The 15,284-nt window shown below is 43.5% G+C and overlaps 1 protein-coding gene across 3 annotated transcripts in view; it reads left to right on the top strand.

Moving 5' to 3' along the window:
* Positions 1-15,284, top strand: part of LOC138681344 (serine palmitoyltransferase 3-like) — a 171,645-nt gene that overhangs the window by 61,740 nt on the left and 94,621 nt on the right. For all 3 annotated transcript variants that reach the window (XM_069768777.1, XM_069768778.1, XM_069768779.1), the window contains exons 3-4: positions 10,280-10,434; positions 11,658-11,806. In XM_069768777.1, coding sequence (XP_069624878.1) covers positions 10,280-10,434; positions 11,658-11,806 — 304 coding nt within the window. The remainder of the gene's footprint in view (positions 1-10,279; positions 10,435-11,657; positions 11,807-15,284) is intronic.

Here is a 15,284-nt window from a genome sequence, read left to right as displayed (position 1 = left end):
TCCAAGGTAGCCCCCCAATACTTACCTGTCTCCCCCGGTGCTCCTCGTGGCTCCCGATGGGCGCCGCCATCTTCAAAATGGCGGGCGCATGCGCAGTGCGCCCGCCGGCCGGCATCGGGAGAATCTTTGGGGTCTCGGCTGCCGGGGGTAGCAGAGACCCCAAAGAACATGATCGGGGTCGGTTTTACGATCGCCGGTCATTAACTGTTTACCGGCGACCGCAAAAAAAAAAAAAAGCAAAGTGTAATTCTCTGTCCTCTGGTGTGATCGCACATCAGAGGACAGAGAAATAGGGGGATTTGGGGACCCTATTATACTCACCAGTGTCCCTGGGTCCTCCTGCTGCTCTTCCTGGTCTTCTTGGCAAAAGAAAATGGTGGGCGCATGCGCAGTGCGCCCACCATCTGTCGCCATCTGCCGGCCGGCAGGAGAAGAGCAGTCGGGGCTAAAGTTAGGGTTAGGGCTGGGGCTAAATTTAGGGTTAGGGTTGAGGCTAAATTTAGGGTTAGGGTTGGGGCTAAATTTAGGGTTAGGGTTGGGGCTAAATTTAGGGTTGGGGCTAAATTTAGGGTTAGGGTTGGGGCTAAATTTAGGGTTGGGGCTAAATTTAGGGTTAGGGTTGGGGCTAAATTTAGGGTTAGGGTTCTTTCACACTTACGTCGGTACGGGGCCGTCGCAATGCGTCGGCCCGACCTACCGACGCACGTTGTGAAAATTGTGCACAACATGGGCAGCGGATGTAGTTTTTCAACGCATCCGCTGCCCAATCTATGTCCTGGGGAGGAGGGGGCGGAGTTACGGCCACGCATGCGCGGTCAGAAATGGACGCGACGTACAAAAAACGTTACATTGAATGTTTTTTGTGTTGACGGTACACCAAAACACAACTGATCCAGTGCACGACGGACGCGATGTGTGGCCATCCGTCACGATCCGTCGGCAATACAAGTCTATGGGCAAAAAACACATCCTGCGGGCACGTTTGCAGGATCCGTTTTTTGTCCAAAACAACGGATTGCGACAGATGCCAAACGACGCAAGTGTGAAAGTAGCCTTAGGGTTAGGGTTGTGTTGTGAATTCTGTGGCTGAATTCACTCCTGTGGTCACAAGTGGTACTGCAGCTTCTGAGCTTCCTCCCTCAGGTGTTCTGGTGAGCTCGTTAACTGCTTCATTACTTAACTCCGCCTGATGCTGCTATCCTTGCTCCTTGTCAATGTTTCAGTGTTGGATCTGAGCTTCTCCTGATTGTTCCTGTGACCTGCTGCTCTGTATAGCTAAGTGCTTTTTGCTTTTTTGTTGCTTTTTTTCTGTCCAGCTTGTCTTTTGTTTTGCTGGAAGCTCTGAGACGCAAAGGGTGTACCGCCGTGCCGTTAGTTCGGCACGGTGGGTTTTTTTTGCCCCCTTTGCGTGGTTTTGCTTTAGGGATTTTTGTAGACTGCAAAGTTCGCTTTACTGTCCTCGCTCTGTCCTAGAATATCGGGCCCCACTTTGCTGAATCTATTTCATCCCTACGTTTTGTCTTTTCATCTTACTCACAGTCATTATATGTGGGGGGCTGCCTTTTCCTTTGGGGAATTTCTCTGGGGCAAGTCAGGCCTATTTTTCTATCTTCAGGCTAGCTAGTTTCTTAGGCTGTGCCGAGTTGCCTAGGTAGTTGTTAGGCGCAATCCACAGCCGCTTTTAGTTGTGTTTAGGATAGGATCAGGTGTGCAGTCTACAGAGTTTCCACGTCTCAGAGCTCGTTCTGGTATTTTTGGGTATTTGTAAGATCACTGTGTGCGCTCTGATCGCTAAGCACACTGTGTTTCTGGATTGCCTTCATAACACCTGTCATTAGCAAACATAACAGTACAAGGAGCCTAACTAATGATTCTCAATAGAGGGAAAGAAAAAGTTCTGACATCATTTTTTTTTTTTTTTTTTTTCTGCTCTGTGTTCACTTTTTTTTTTTTTCCCCTAGACATTTGGGTGATTCTGGACACAGGTGTGGACATGGATATTCAGGGTCTGTGCTCTTCAATGGATAATCTCGTTATAAATGTACAAAAAATTCAAGATACTATTGATCAGAAATCTATGTTAGAACCAAGAATTCCTATTCCTGATTTGTTTTTTGGAGATAGAACTAAGTTTCTAAGTTTCAAAAATAATTGTAAGCTATTTCTGGCCTTGAAACCTCATTCTTCTGGTAATCCTATTCAACAGGTTTTGATTATTGTTTCTTTTTTGCGCGGCAACCCTCAAGACTGGGCATTTTCTCTTGCGCCAGGAGACCCTGCATTGAGTAGTGTCGATGCGTTTTTCCTGGCGCTCGGATTGCTGTACGATGAGCCTAATTCAGTGGATCAGGCTGAGAAAAATTTGCTGGCTTTGTGCCAGGGTCAGGATGATATAGAAGTATATTGTCAGAAATTTAGGAAATGGTCAGTACTCACTCAGTGGAATGAATCTGCGCTGGCAGCTTTGTTCAGAAAGGGTCTCTCTGAGGCTCTTAAGGATGTCATGATGGGATTTCCTATGCCTGCTGGTTTGAATGAGTCTTTGTCTTTGGCCATTCAGATCGGTCGACGCTTGCGCGAGCGTAAATCTGTGCACCATTTGGCGGTACTGCCTGAGGTTAAACCTGAGCCTATGCAGTGCGATAGGACTATGACTAGAGTTGAACGGCAGGAATACAGACGTCTGAATGGTCTGTGTTTCTACTGTGGTGATTCCACTCATGCTATTTCTGATTGTCCTAAGCGCACTAAGCGGTCCGCTAGGTCTGCCGTCATTGGTACTGTACAGTCCAAATTCCTTCTGTCCATTACCTTGATATGCTCTTTGTCGTCGTTTTCTGTCATGGCGTTTGTGGATTCGGGCGCTGCCCTGAATCTGATGGATTTGGATTATGCTAAACGTTGTGGGTTTTTCTTGGAGCCTTTGCGGTGTCCTATTCCATTGAGAGGAATTGATGCTACACCTTTGGCCAAGAATAAACCTCAATACTGGGCCCAGCTGACCATGTGCATGGCTCCTGCACATCAGGAAGTTATTCGCTTTCTGGTGTTGCATAATCTGCATGATGTGGTCGTGTTGGGGTTGCCATGGCTACAAACCCATAATCCAGTATTGGATTGGAATTCCATGTCGGTATCCAGCTGGGGTTGTCAGGGGGTACATGGTGATGTTCCATTTTTGTCGATTTCGTCATCCACCCCTTCTGAGGTCCCAGAGTTCTTGTCTGATTATCAGGATGTATTTGAAGAGCCCAAGTCCGATGCTCTACCTCCGCATAGGGATTGTGATTGTGCTATCAATTTGATTCCTGGTAGTAAATTCCCTAAAGGTCGATTATTTAATTTATCCGTGCCCGAACACGCCGCTATGCGCAGTTATGTGAAGGAATCCCTGGAGAAGGGACATATTCGCCCATCGTCATCACCACTGGGAGCAGGGTTCTTCTTTGTAGCCAAGAAGGATGGTTCGCTGAGACCGTGTATTGATTACCGCCTTCTTAATAAGATCACTGTTACATTTCAGTATCCCTTGCCATTGTTATCTGACTTGTTTGCTCGGATTAAGGGGGCTAGTTGGTTCACTAAGATAGATCTTCGTGGTGCGTATAATCTGGTGAGAATCAGGCAAGGAGATGAATGGAAAACTGCATTCAATACGCCAGAGGGTCATTTTGAGTATCTAGTGATGCCGTTCGGACTTGCCAATGCTCCATCTGTGTTTCAGTCTTCTATGCATGACATCTTCCGTGAGTATCTGGATAAATTCCTGATTGTTTACTTGGATGACATTTTGATCTTCTCAGATGATTGGGAGTCTCATGTGAAGCAGGTCAGAATGGTTTTTCAGGTCCTGCGTGCTAACTCTTTGTTTGTGAAGGGATCAAAGTGTCTCTTCGGTGTGCAGAAAGTTTCATTTTTGGGGTTCATCTTTACCCCTTCTACTTTTGAGATGGATCCAGTTAAGGTCCAAGCCATCCAGGATTGGATTCAGCCGACATCTCTGAAAAGTCTGCAAAAGTTCCTGGGCTTTGCTAATTTTTATCGTCGCTTCATCTGTAATTTTTCTAGCATTGCCAAACCATTGACCGATTTGACCAAGAAGGGTGCTGATTTGGTTAATTGGTCTTCTGCTGCTGTGGAAGCTTTTCAGGAGTTGAAGCGTCGTTTTTGTTCTGCCCCTGTGTTGTGTCAGCCAGATGTTTCTCTTCCGTTCCAGATCGAGGTTGATGCTTCTGAGATTGGAGCAGGGGCGGTTTTGTCACAGAGAGGTTCTGATTGCTCAGTGATGAAACCATGTTCTTTCTTTTCCAGGAAGTTTTCGCCCGCTGAGCGTAATTATGATGTGGGCAATCGAGAGTTGCTGGCCATGAAGTGGGCATTCGAGGAGTGGCGTCATTGGCTTGAAGGAGCTAAGCATCGCGTGGTGGTATTGACTGATCATAAGAACTTGACTTATCTCGAGTCTGCCAAGCGCTTGAATCCTAGACAGGCCCGTTGGTCGTTATTTTTTGCCCGCTTCGACTTTGTGATTTCGTACCTTCCGGGCTTTAAAAATGTGAAGGCGGATGCTCTGTCTAGGAGTTTTGTGCCCGACTCTCCGGGTTTATCTGAGCCAGCGGGTATCCTCAAGGAAGGAGTCATTGTGTCTGCCATCTCCCCTGATTTGCGGCGGGTGCTGCAAAAATTTCAGGCGAATAAACCTGATCGTTGTCCAGCAGAGAAACTGTTCGTCCCTGATAGGTGGACTAATAAACTTATCTCTGAACTTCATTGTTCGGTGTTGGCTGGTCATCCTGGAATCTTTGGTACCAGAGAGTTAGTGGCTAGATCCTTCTGGTGGCCATCTCTGTCACGGGATGTACGTACTTTTGTGCAGTCCTGTGGGATTTGTGCTAGGGCTAAGCCCTGCTGTTCTCGTGCCAGTGGGTTGCTTTTGCCCTTGCCGGTCCCAAAGAGGCCTTGGACACATATTTCGATGGATTTCATTTCTGACCTTCCCGTTTCTCAAAAGATGTCAGTCATTTGGGTGGTCTGTGATCGCTTTTCTAAAATGGTCCATCTGGTGCCCTTGGCTAAATTGCCTTCCTCCTCTGATTTGGTACCTTTGTTCTTTCAGCATGTGGTTCGTTTGCATGGCATTCCTGAGAATATTGTTTCTGACAGAGGTTCCCAGTTTGTTTCAAGGTTTTGGCGAGCCTTTTGTGGTAGGATGGGCATTGACCTATCCTTTTCCTCGGCTTTCCATCCTCAGACTAATGGCCAGACCGAACGAACCAATCAGACCTTGGAAACATATCTGAAATGTTTTGTTTCTGCAGACCAGGATGATTGGGTGTCCTTTTTGCCGTTGGCTGAGTTCGCCCTTAATAATCGGGCCAGCTCGGCTACCTTGGTTTCTCCATTTTTTTGCAATTCTGGGTTCCATCCTCGTTTCTCTTCAGGACAGGTTGAGTCTTCGGACTGTCCTGGTGTGGATTCTGTGGTGGATAGGTTGCAGCAGATCTGGACTCAGGTAGTGGACAATTTGATCTTGTCCCAGGAGAAAGCTCAACTTTTCGCTAATCGCAGACGCCGTGTGGGTCCCCGACTTCGTGTTGGGGATCTGGTTTGGTTATCTTCTCGTCATATTCCTATGAAGGTTTCCTCTCCTAAATTTAAACCTCGTTTTATTGGTCCGTATAGGATTTCTGAGGTTCTCAATCCTGTGTCTTTTCGTTTGATCCTCCCAGACTCCTTTTCCATACATAATGTATTCCATAGGTCGTTGTTGCGGAGATACGTGGCACCTATGGTTCCATCTGTTGAGCCTCCTGCCCCGGTTTTGGTGGAGGGGGAATTGGAGTATATTGTGGAGAAGATTTTGGATTCTCGTGTTTCTAGACGGAAACTCCAGTATCTGGTTAAATGGAAGGGTTATGCTCAGGAAGATAATTCCTGGGTTTTTGCCTCTGATGTTCATGCTTCCGATCTTGTTCGTGCCTTTCATGCGACTCATCCTGGTCGGCCTGGGGGCTCTGGTGAGGGTTCGGTGACCCCTCCTCAAGGGGGGGGGTACTGTTGTGAATTCTGTGGCTGAATTCACTCCTGTGGTCACAAGTGGTACTGCAGCTTCTGAGCTTCCTCCCTCAGGTGTTCTGGTGAGCTCGTTAACTGCTTCATTACTTAACTCCGCCTGATGCTGCTATCCTTGCTCCTTGTCAATGTTTCAGTGTTGGATCTGAGCTTCTCCTGATTGTTCCTGTGACCTGCTGCTCTGTATAGCTAAGTGCTTTTTGCTTTTTTGTTGCTTTTTTTCTGTCCAGCTTGTCTTTTGTTTTGCTGGAAGCTCTGAGACGCAAAGGGTGTACCGCCGTGCCGTTAGTTCGGCACGGTGGGTTTTTTTTGCCCCCTTTGCGTGGTTTTGCTTTAGGGATTTTTGTAGACTGCAAAGTTCGCTTTACTGTCCTCGCTCTGTCCTAGAATATCGGGCCCCACTTTGCTGAATCTATTTCATCCCTACGTTTTGTCTTTTCATCTTACTCACAGTCATTATATGTGGGGTGCTGCCTTTTCCTTTGGGGAATTTCTCTGGGGCAAGTCAGGCCTATTTTTCTATCTTCAGGCTAGCTAGTTTCTTAGGCTGTGCCGAGTTGCCTAGGTAGTTGTTAGGCGCAATCCACAGCCGCTTTTAGTTGTGTTTAGGATAGGATCAGGTGTGCAGTCTACAGAGTTTCCACGTCTCAGAGCTCGTTCTGGTATTTTTGGGTATTTGTAAGATCACTGTGTGCGCTCTGATCGCTAAGCACACTGTGTTTCTGGATTGCCTTCATAACACCTGTCATTAGCAAACATAACAGGGTTGGGGCTAAAGTTAGGGTTAGAGTTTGGATTAGGGTTAGGATTAGGGTTGGTATTAGGGTTAGGGTTGGCATTAGGGTTACGCTTGGGATTAGGGTTAGGTTTGAGGTTAGGTTTGAGGTTAGGGTTGAGATTAGGATTAGGGGTGTGTTGGATTTAGGGTTTTGGTTAGGGTTATGGTTAGGGTTGACATTAGGGTTGTTTTGGCGTAAGGGTTGTGATTATCGTTAGGGTTAGTGATTAGGATTATGGATCGGGTTGGGATTAGGGTTAAGGGTGAGTTGGGGTTAGGGTTGGAGCTAGAATTGGGGGGGTTTCCACTGTTTAGTTACATCAGGGGGTCTCCAAACACGACAGACAATTTTGCGCTCAAAAAGTCAAATGGTGCTCCCTCCCTTCTGAGCTCTGCCGTGCGCCCAAACAGTGGTTTACCCCCACATATTGGGTATCGACGTACTCAGGAGAAATTGCACTACAACTTTTGTGGTCTAATTTCTCCTGTTACCTTTGTGAAAATAAAAATTTTGGGGCAAAAAGATCATTTTTGTGTAAACAAATGCGATTTTTTTATTTTTTTATTTTCACGGCTCTACGTTATAAACTTCTGTGAAGCTCTTGGGGGTTCAAAGTGCTCACCACACATCTAGATAAGTTCCTTAAGGGGTCTAGTTTCCAAAATGGTGTCACTTGTGGGGGGTTTCCACTGTTTAGGCACATCAGGGGCTCTCTAAACGTGACATGGCGTCCGATCTCAATTCCAGCCAATTCTGCATTGAAAAAGTCAATAGGCGCTCCTTCACTTCCAAGTTCTGCGGTGCGCCCAAACAGTGGTTTACCCCCACATATGGGGTATTGGCGTATTCAGGAGAAATTGCATAACAAAATTTTATGGTTACGTTTCTGTTTTTACACTTGTGAAAATAAAAAAAATGGTTCTGAATTAAGATGTTTGCAAAAAAAAGTTAAATGTTCATTTTTTCCTTCCACATTGTTTCAGTTCCTGTGAAGCACGTAAAGGGTTAATAAACTTCTTGAATGTGGTTTTGAGAACCTTGAGGGGTGTAGTTTTTAGAATGGTGTCACACTTCATTATTTTCTATCATATAGACCCCTCAAAATGACTTCAAATGTGATGTGGTCCCTAAAAAAAAAATGGTGTTGTAAAAATGAGAAATTGCTGGTCAACTTTTAACCCTTATAACTCCCTAACAAAAAAAAACTTTGTTTCCAAAATTGTGCTGATGTAAAGTAGACATGTGGGAAATGTTATTTATTAACTATTTTTTGTGACATATCTCTCTGATTTAAGGGCATAAAAATACAAAGTTTGAAAATTGCAAAATTTTAAATTTTTTTTGCCATATTTCCATTTTTTTCATAAATAATCACAAGTTATATCGAAGAAATGTTACCACTAACATGAAGTACAATATGTCACGAAAAAACAGTCTCAGAATCAGCGGGATCCGTTGAAGCGTTCCAGAGTTATAACCTCATAAAGTGACAGTGGTCAGAATTGCAAAAATTGGCTCGGTCATTAACCCCTTACCGGCATCGGACGTACTATACCGTCCGATGCCGGCTCCCCTGCTTTGATGCAGGGCTCCGCGGTGAGCCCGCACCAAAGCCGGGACATGTCAGCTGTTTTGAACAGCTGACATGTGCCCGTAATAGGCGCGGGCACAATCGCGATCTGCCCGCACCTATTAACTAGTTAAATGCCGCTGTCAAACGCAGACAGCAGCATTTAACTACCGCTTCCGGCCGGGCGGCCGGAAATGACGTCATCGCCGACCCCCGTCACATGATCGGGGGTCGTCGATGCTTGTGAATGGTAACCATAGAGGTCCTTGAGACCTCTATGGTTACTGATTGCCCGTCGCTGTGAGCGCCACCCTGTGGTCGGCGCTCACAGCACACGTGCAATTCTGCTACATAGCAGCGATCAGCAGATCGCTGCTATGTAGCAGAGCCGATCGTGCTATGCCTGCTTCTAGCCTCTCATGGAGGCTATTGAAGCATGGCAAAAGTTAAAAAAAAAAAGTTTAAAAAAATGTGAAAAAAATAAAAAAAACATAAAAGTTTAAATCACCCCCCTTTCGCCCCAATCAAAATAAATCAATAAAAAAATATCAAATCTACGCATATTTGGTATCGCCGCGCTCAGAATCGCCCGATCTATCAATTAAAAAAAGTATTAACCTGATCGCTAAACAGCGTAGCGGGAAAAAAATTCGAAACGCCAGAATTACGTTTTTTTGGTCGCCGCGACATTGCATTAAAATGCAATAACGGGCGATCAAAAGAACGTATCTGCACCGAAATGCTATCATTAAAAACGTCATCTCGGCACGCAAAAAATAAGCCCTCAACCGACTCCAGATGATGAAAAATGGAGACGCTACGAGTATCGGAAAATGGCGCAATTTTTTTTTTTTTTTTTTTTTTTAACAAAGTTTGGAATTTTTTTTCACCACTTAGATAAAAAATAACCTAGTCATGTTTGGTGTCTATGAACTCGTAATGACCTGGAGAATCATAATGGCAGGTCAGTTTTAGCATTTAGTGAACCTAGCAAAAAAGCCAAACAAAAAACCAATGTGGGATTGCACTTTTTTTGCAATTTCACCGCACTTGGAATTTTTTTCCCGTTTTCTAGTACACGACATGCTAAAACCAATGATGTCGTTCAAAAGTACAACTCGTCCCGCAAAAAATAAGCCCTCACATGGCCAAATTGACAGAAAAGTAAAAAAGTTATGGCTCTGGGAAGGAGGGGAGCGAAAAACGAACACGGAAAAACGAAAAATCCCCCGGTCATGAATGGGTTAAGTACCAAATTGGCTCTGTCACTAAGGGATTAATCATGATTAAGAGTTTTAAGTTGAAACGCGTTGGATTTTTTTGTCCAAGGACGCTAAGGGGTGAGCAGAATTTTTTCTTTTCATATAGATTCTCTATGAAGTTAAGGTCAGGCGAGTTTGCTGGCCAATCAAGCACAGTGATACTGTTGTTTTTAAACCAGGTATTGGTACTTTTGGCAGTGTGGACAGGTGCCAAATTTTTCTGGAGAATTAAATTTCCATTTCCTAAAAGCTTGTTGGCAGAGGGAAGCATGAAGTGCTCTAAAATTTCCTAGTATACGGCTGCGCTGACTTTGGTCTTGATAAAACACGGTGGATCTACGCCAGCAGATGACATGGCTCCCCAAACCATCATTAATTGTGGAAACTTCACACTAGACCTTGGAAATCAAGGTCCTACAGTCTGGAGGAAGCGTGGAGAGGCCACAATCCAAGCTGCTTGAGGTCTAGTGTGAAGTTTCCACAATCAGTGATGGTTTGTAATATGTAATGTTCAAATGTTGTAGATTTTATAATTTGCTTTATAAAAAAAAATTCATCTAGTTTATGATCCTTTTTTTTTTTCTCTACGATTGTAGAATTTTGTGCCTCTTTACCAAGACTTTGAAAATTTCTACACAAGAAATCTGTATATGCGGGTCCGAGACAACTGGAACCGCCCCATCTGCAGTGTCCCTGGACCTCAGTTTGATCTCATGGAGCGGGTGACTGATGACTACAACTGGTCCTACAGGTGATTACTTCTGACATTTAAGCCGAAGAAATTAAACCACTTTGCAGCATCGTGGGTCAGTGATTAATACTGGGAACCCTGGATTCAAACCTAGCCAAGCACAGTGTGTGTGTGTATATAAAAAATCCCCGTGTTTTAATTCTTACACCACATTACAAAGGCGTATTAAAAAGTTAATTGGTTTCTTATGAAATTCAGCATAGTGTGTGTGTGTGTGTGTGAGAAAAAAACTTGAATTGTGAGTCCTGGGGATAATTGTGGATAATGGTAATCTATCTACAACACTGTAGAAACTTGTCATATGAGCAACAGGACATAATGTTCAGAAAGGAGCTAAATGATGCATATCAGGGCTACACAGAAGATGCGGCGTTCTTTTTGTTTTGTATGCCCTTCAGATGTAGAGCGGTGGGTAATGCTTTTTAAACTTTTACATGGCAGCTCACCAGTGAGGCACATCTCAAAGTCAACACATTAATAAAGTCAGATGACCCCTAAAATTTCAGCAGGAGAGACCAGCCAACTTATGTGTTCTCGAGGGAGATGATCAACCGGCAGATGTGTCTACCTGCTGCTGCTTTCTCCTATTTTTCCTCTGAAAACTGATGAAAGCTTGCACAGGTTTGGTCAACAGCTATCTCAAGTGTATGGACACCTTTAGGCCGGATTCACACTACAGCGAGATACGGCCGAGTCTCGTAGGTTAAAAACAAGCTCTGGCACCGGCACTCCGGAGCGGAGCATGCAGCTCCATGTATTGCTGTGCGGCTGCACGCTCCGCTCCGGAGTGTCGGAGCTTTGTTTTAACCTGCGAGACTTGGCCGTATCTTGCTGTGTGTAATCCGGCCTTAGTTGTAGGCTAGGTGCATATACCGTGTCGGTTTTGACGGAAGGGATTATACAGCATACCACATCTCCTTTTCTCTGGTTCAGGAACATAATTTACCCTTTTTTTGCTTATATTCATTTTATACTGTGCTTAGTAGACAAATTCACAGATAATTTGAGCGATTTTACCATTTGTGACCCATATTTCATTCATTAGTGAAGCCTATCCACATATTCAGTCATGTGTGGCCCCAGTAGAAAAAGTTTGTGAAGCTCAGATTTAAAGTAAAATGCACTAGACTTGATATTCAGTGCAGAGATGCCGTAACAAGAGCTAGATTTATTGTATAAAGAATAGATTGCGGCAATAAAGAAATATATATTTTTCATAATAGATACACTGGAAAAGTCATTAAGGATGTTATAAATATGGGATCGTACAACTATCTGGGATTTGCAGAGAATGATGAAGAGTCACTGGAAAGTGTGAAGACTATGATTCAGAAATATGGTGCTGGTGTCTGTAGTACGAGGCAAGAAATGGGTAAGTTTGGTGCTACAAATATGTGTCGGCCAATGTGTTAATTGTTAATACCGCAACCTCATGCCCCTAATAACCTTGTGCCTCGCCAATCCATACTCTATTCCACCACCCCTCTGACCATCCTTTACAGGCTAACTATTACCTTAACTAAATGTATGTATGCATGTATGTATGTATGTATATATATATATATATATATATATATATATATATATATATATATATATATATATATATATATATATATATATATATATATATATATATATATATAAAAATAAATAATCTCTGTAGTCTAGCATGAGTGTTTTAATATACTCGCCTACTGCCACCTATTCCATCGACCTTTCTGTTCCTGTACTCGGTGACATCACTGTTCTTTATATTCTCCGGGTCACATGGTGCGGTGCATGAGCCAAAAGTGGCTTTTACAATATAAGTTTATAGCGGGTCAGAACAAGGCTCATTAGGTTTACATTGTAATAGAGACTTCCAGGTCATGCATAGAGTAAACTGCATAGTCTGAAGCGGGGTGTCGTCACTGAGAAGTAGAGCAGAACAGCGCTGCATCCTATCAAAGTCAAAACATCTATACCTAGATTTAGTGTAAAAAAATAAAAAAAAACTTTTGAGAGGGCTTGTTTAATGTCACCATACACATTAGTCAACTGAACTTGCCAATATTGGTGGACTAGGCGGATAGTCTGTGTATGAGGATCTGTGTTATGATCTGGTGGTTCAGGAACAACATGAGACAAGCTCTGAAGGAGGTGGTATCTGTACTGAAAACCCCGCAAACCCTGAACCTAGCAGCGCAACTAAAAATAGCCGTGGGGGGTACCTGACGCTCCCTAGACCCCTCGGCACAGCCTAAGATCTAACTTCCCCTCAAGATGGAAACAGGAAACCTATCTTGCCTCAGAGAAAATCCCCAAAGGAAAGATAGCCCCCCCACAAATATAGACGGTGAGAGGAGGGGAAAATAACATACGCAGAAATGAAATCAGATTTTAGCATAGGAGGCCAGTCTAGCTTGATAGATAGGACAGGATACTGTACGGTCAGTATAAAAACTACAAAACAATCCACACAGAGTTTACAAAATCTCCACACCTGACTAAAGGTGTGGAGGGTAAATCTGCTTCCCAGAGCTTCCAGCTAACAGAAATAATCCATACTGTCAGGCTGGACAAATATAAAATGCACAGAACAATAAGTCCACAACATGTGGACTGAAATGAGCGAAGCCAGAACTTATCTTTGCAGAACTGGTCAGGAAACCAGGAGAATCCAAGCAGAGATGTGAATCCAGCCAGGAAACATTGACAAGTGGCACAGGCTGAAGAAAGAGCCAGACTTAAATAGCAGAGCAGAAGAGACGATAAGTGGAGGCAGCTGATGACAGCTAACTCCAAGGAGCAGCCATACCACTAGAAACCACAAGAGGGAGCCCAAGAGCAGAACTCACAAAAGTGCCACTTACAACTACCGGAGAGAGCCCAAGAGCGGAATTCACAACAGATCCTGCCGACAGATGGCGTCAGGAAAGAGACTGATCCGGCAAATCAGATTTCAAACAGCTGATCTTTTTGTTACCTAAGAGATGAGCCGCTGTCAGAAGAGTCTGCCAAATACTCTCTTGTAGAGAAAACAGGAGCCAAACCAAGTGTTCCATTTAACCCCTTAATTTCCAAAATAGGCTCACTTGAGGAGAGATTCTGCTCTTCTAGCACTTAGGGGCTCTGTATATGGAGTCCGCAAACTATTCTAGGAAAATCTGCGCTCCAGAAAGCAAATAGCTCTCCTTCCCTCCCGAGTCACAAATGGGGTATTTCTATACTCAGCAGAAATTGTGGGACAAATTTTGGTGCCATTTTTTTACCCATTGGCCAGTATGAGAATGTAATATCTAGGGCTAACACACAATCATGGTGGTAAAAATTTAATTATTTTTTTCTTCACTGCCAAATGGTATAAAATTTAGTGACACACCTGTGGTGTCAATTTGATCACTGCACCCCTAGATGAATTAATTGAGGTGTAGTTTGTAAAATGAAGTCACTTATTGGAGGTTCTGCTGGTCTGGCACCTCAGGGGCTCTACAATTGTGACATGGCACCATCAAGCCAGTCCAGCAAAATCTGAACTCCAATATGGCGCATATTCTCATCTGAGCTTTGCACTGTACCTCCAAAAGTAGTTTTCAACTATTAATGGGGTGTCGCTGTACTCGGGAGAAATTGCACAACAATTTTTGGGGTCCATTTTCTCCTGTTACCCTTGTGAAAATGAAAAATATGGGGCTAAATAACATTTTTGTGGGAATTTTTTAGTATTTTTTTTTTTTCACGGCTCAACGTTATAGTTATGTGAAGCACCTGGGGTTTCAAGGTGCATATCACATGTCTACATAACTTCCCTGAGGGGTCTAGTTTCCAAAATGTTGTCGCTTGTGGTGGGTTTCCTCTGTTTAGTCACATCAGGGGCTCTCTAACAGTATGTGCACACGTTGCGGATTTTGCTGCGGTTCCGATGCTGCAGATTCACAGCTGTTTTCCATGAGTTTACAGTACCATGTAAACCTATGGAAAACAAAAACTGCAGTGCACATGCTGCGGAAAGTAGTTTATAGAATAAAAGAACAATGTACATTTTTACTCAAAAATATACCTATAAAGAGAAAAATCAGGCAAACTGAACATTTTGCTGTGGTCTCTTAATTTTTGCCAGAGCTGTATATTGTAAGCCATTGCTGTAAGGACTCCATTATTTTTCCGTACCAATCTGTCACTTAGCCTAGTTTTTTGAACTTTCCATTTGCATTCATTTTTGTAGTCCAAATGGGGCACAATCTTATTTCCCATCTGTACTCAGGATGAACATTTGCAGTCGATCTTCCACCTATATCTGCTCTGCCTAATAGGAGTGGTAATAACTGATACATGACAATTATTCAGTTTTCACTCTTGGTCTACATTTTGAATTATTTTGACTTGCCCAAACTATTTACATCACATTACGTCTTCACTGTGTTACTTTTTCAGACAGTTCTCTTAAAGACTGGAAAAACCTGTTTGCGGTGTGGAATGTGTAGTACTTGGAGCATAAACTCTTTGACCCGGAAACTAAGATTTCACGTGTGTGACTTTAATTCAGAATTTTTAAGATTGAGCAAGTAATCCACAAAACTATTGCTCCATCCTCAAAGATTTTACTCTATGCACACCTCTTGACCTGTGCAATATGACAGAAATGATATAGTAGGTCTGGGTTCTGCCACCATAGTCACTTTGTGTTACGTTCATCGGTGTCATCATCACAACTACGTTATTCTCGTGTTTCCTCTGGAATAATTAGGTAATGGTATGCAGTATGATCAGTTTATTTGCGGAATATCTGAAGTAAGTGTGTATAAATGTAAAACATTCTGTTTCCTTGGTTTAGTTTGACTTTCATTTTTGGATAGTGACATTGTACA

Source organism: Ranitomeya imitator, chromosome 5 (assembly GCF_032444005.1).
Source record: "Ranitomeya imitator isolate aRanImi1 chromosome 5, aRanImi1.pri, whole genome shotgun sequence".
Taxonomy (NCBI): Eukaryota; Metazoa; Chordata; class Amphibia; order Anura; family Dendrobatidae; genus Ranitomeya; species Ranitomeya imitator.
This window is presented reverse-complemented; position numbering and strand designations above follow the sequence as displayed.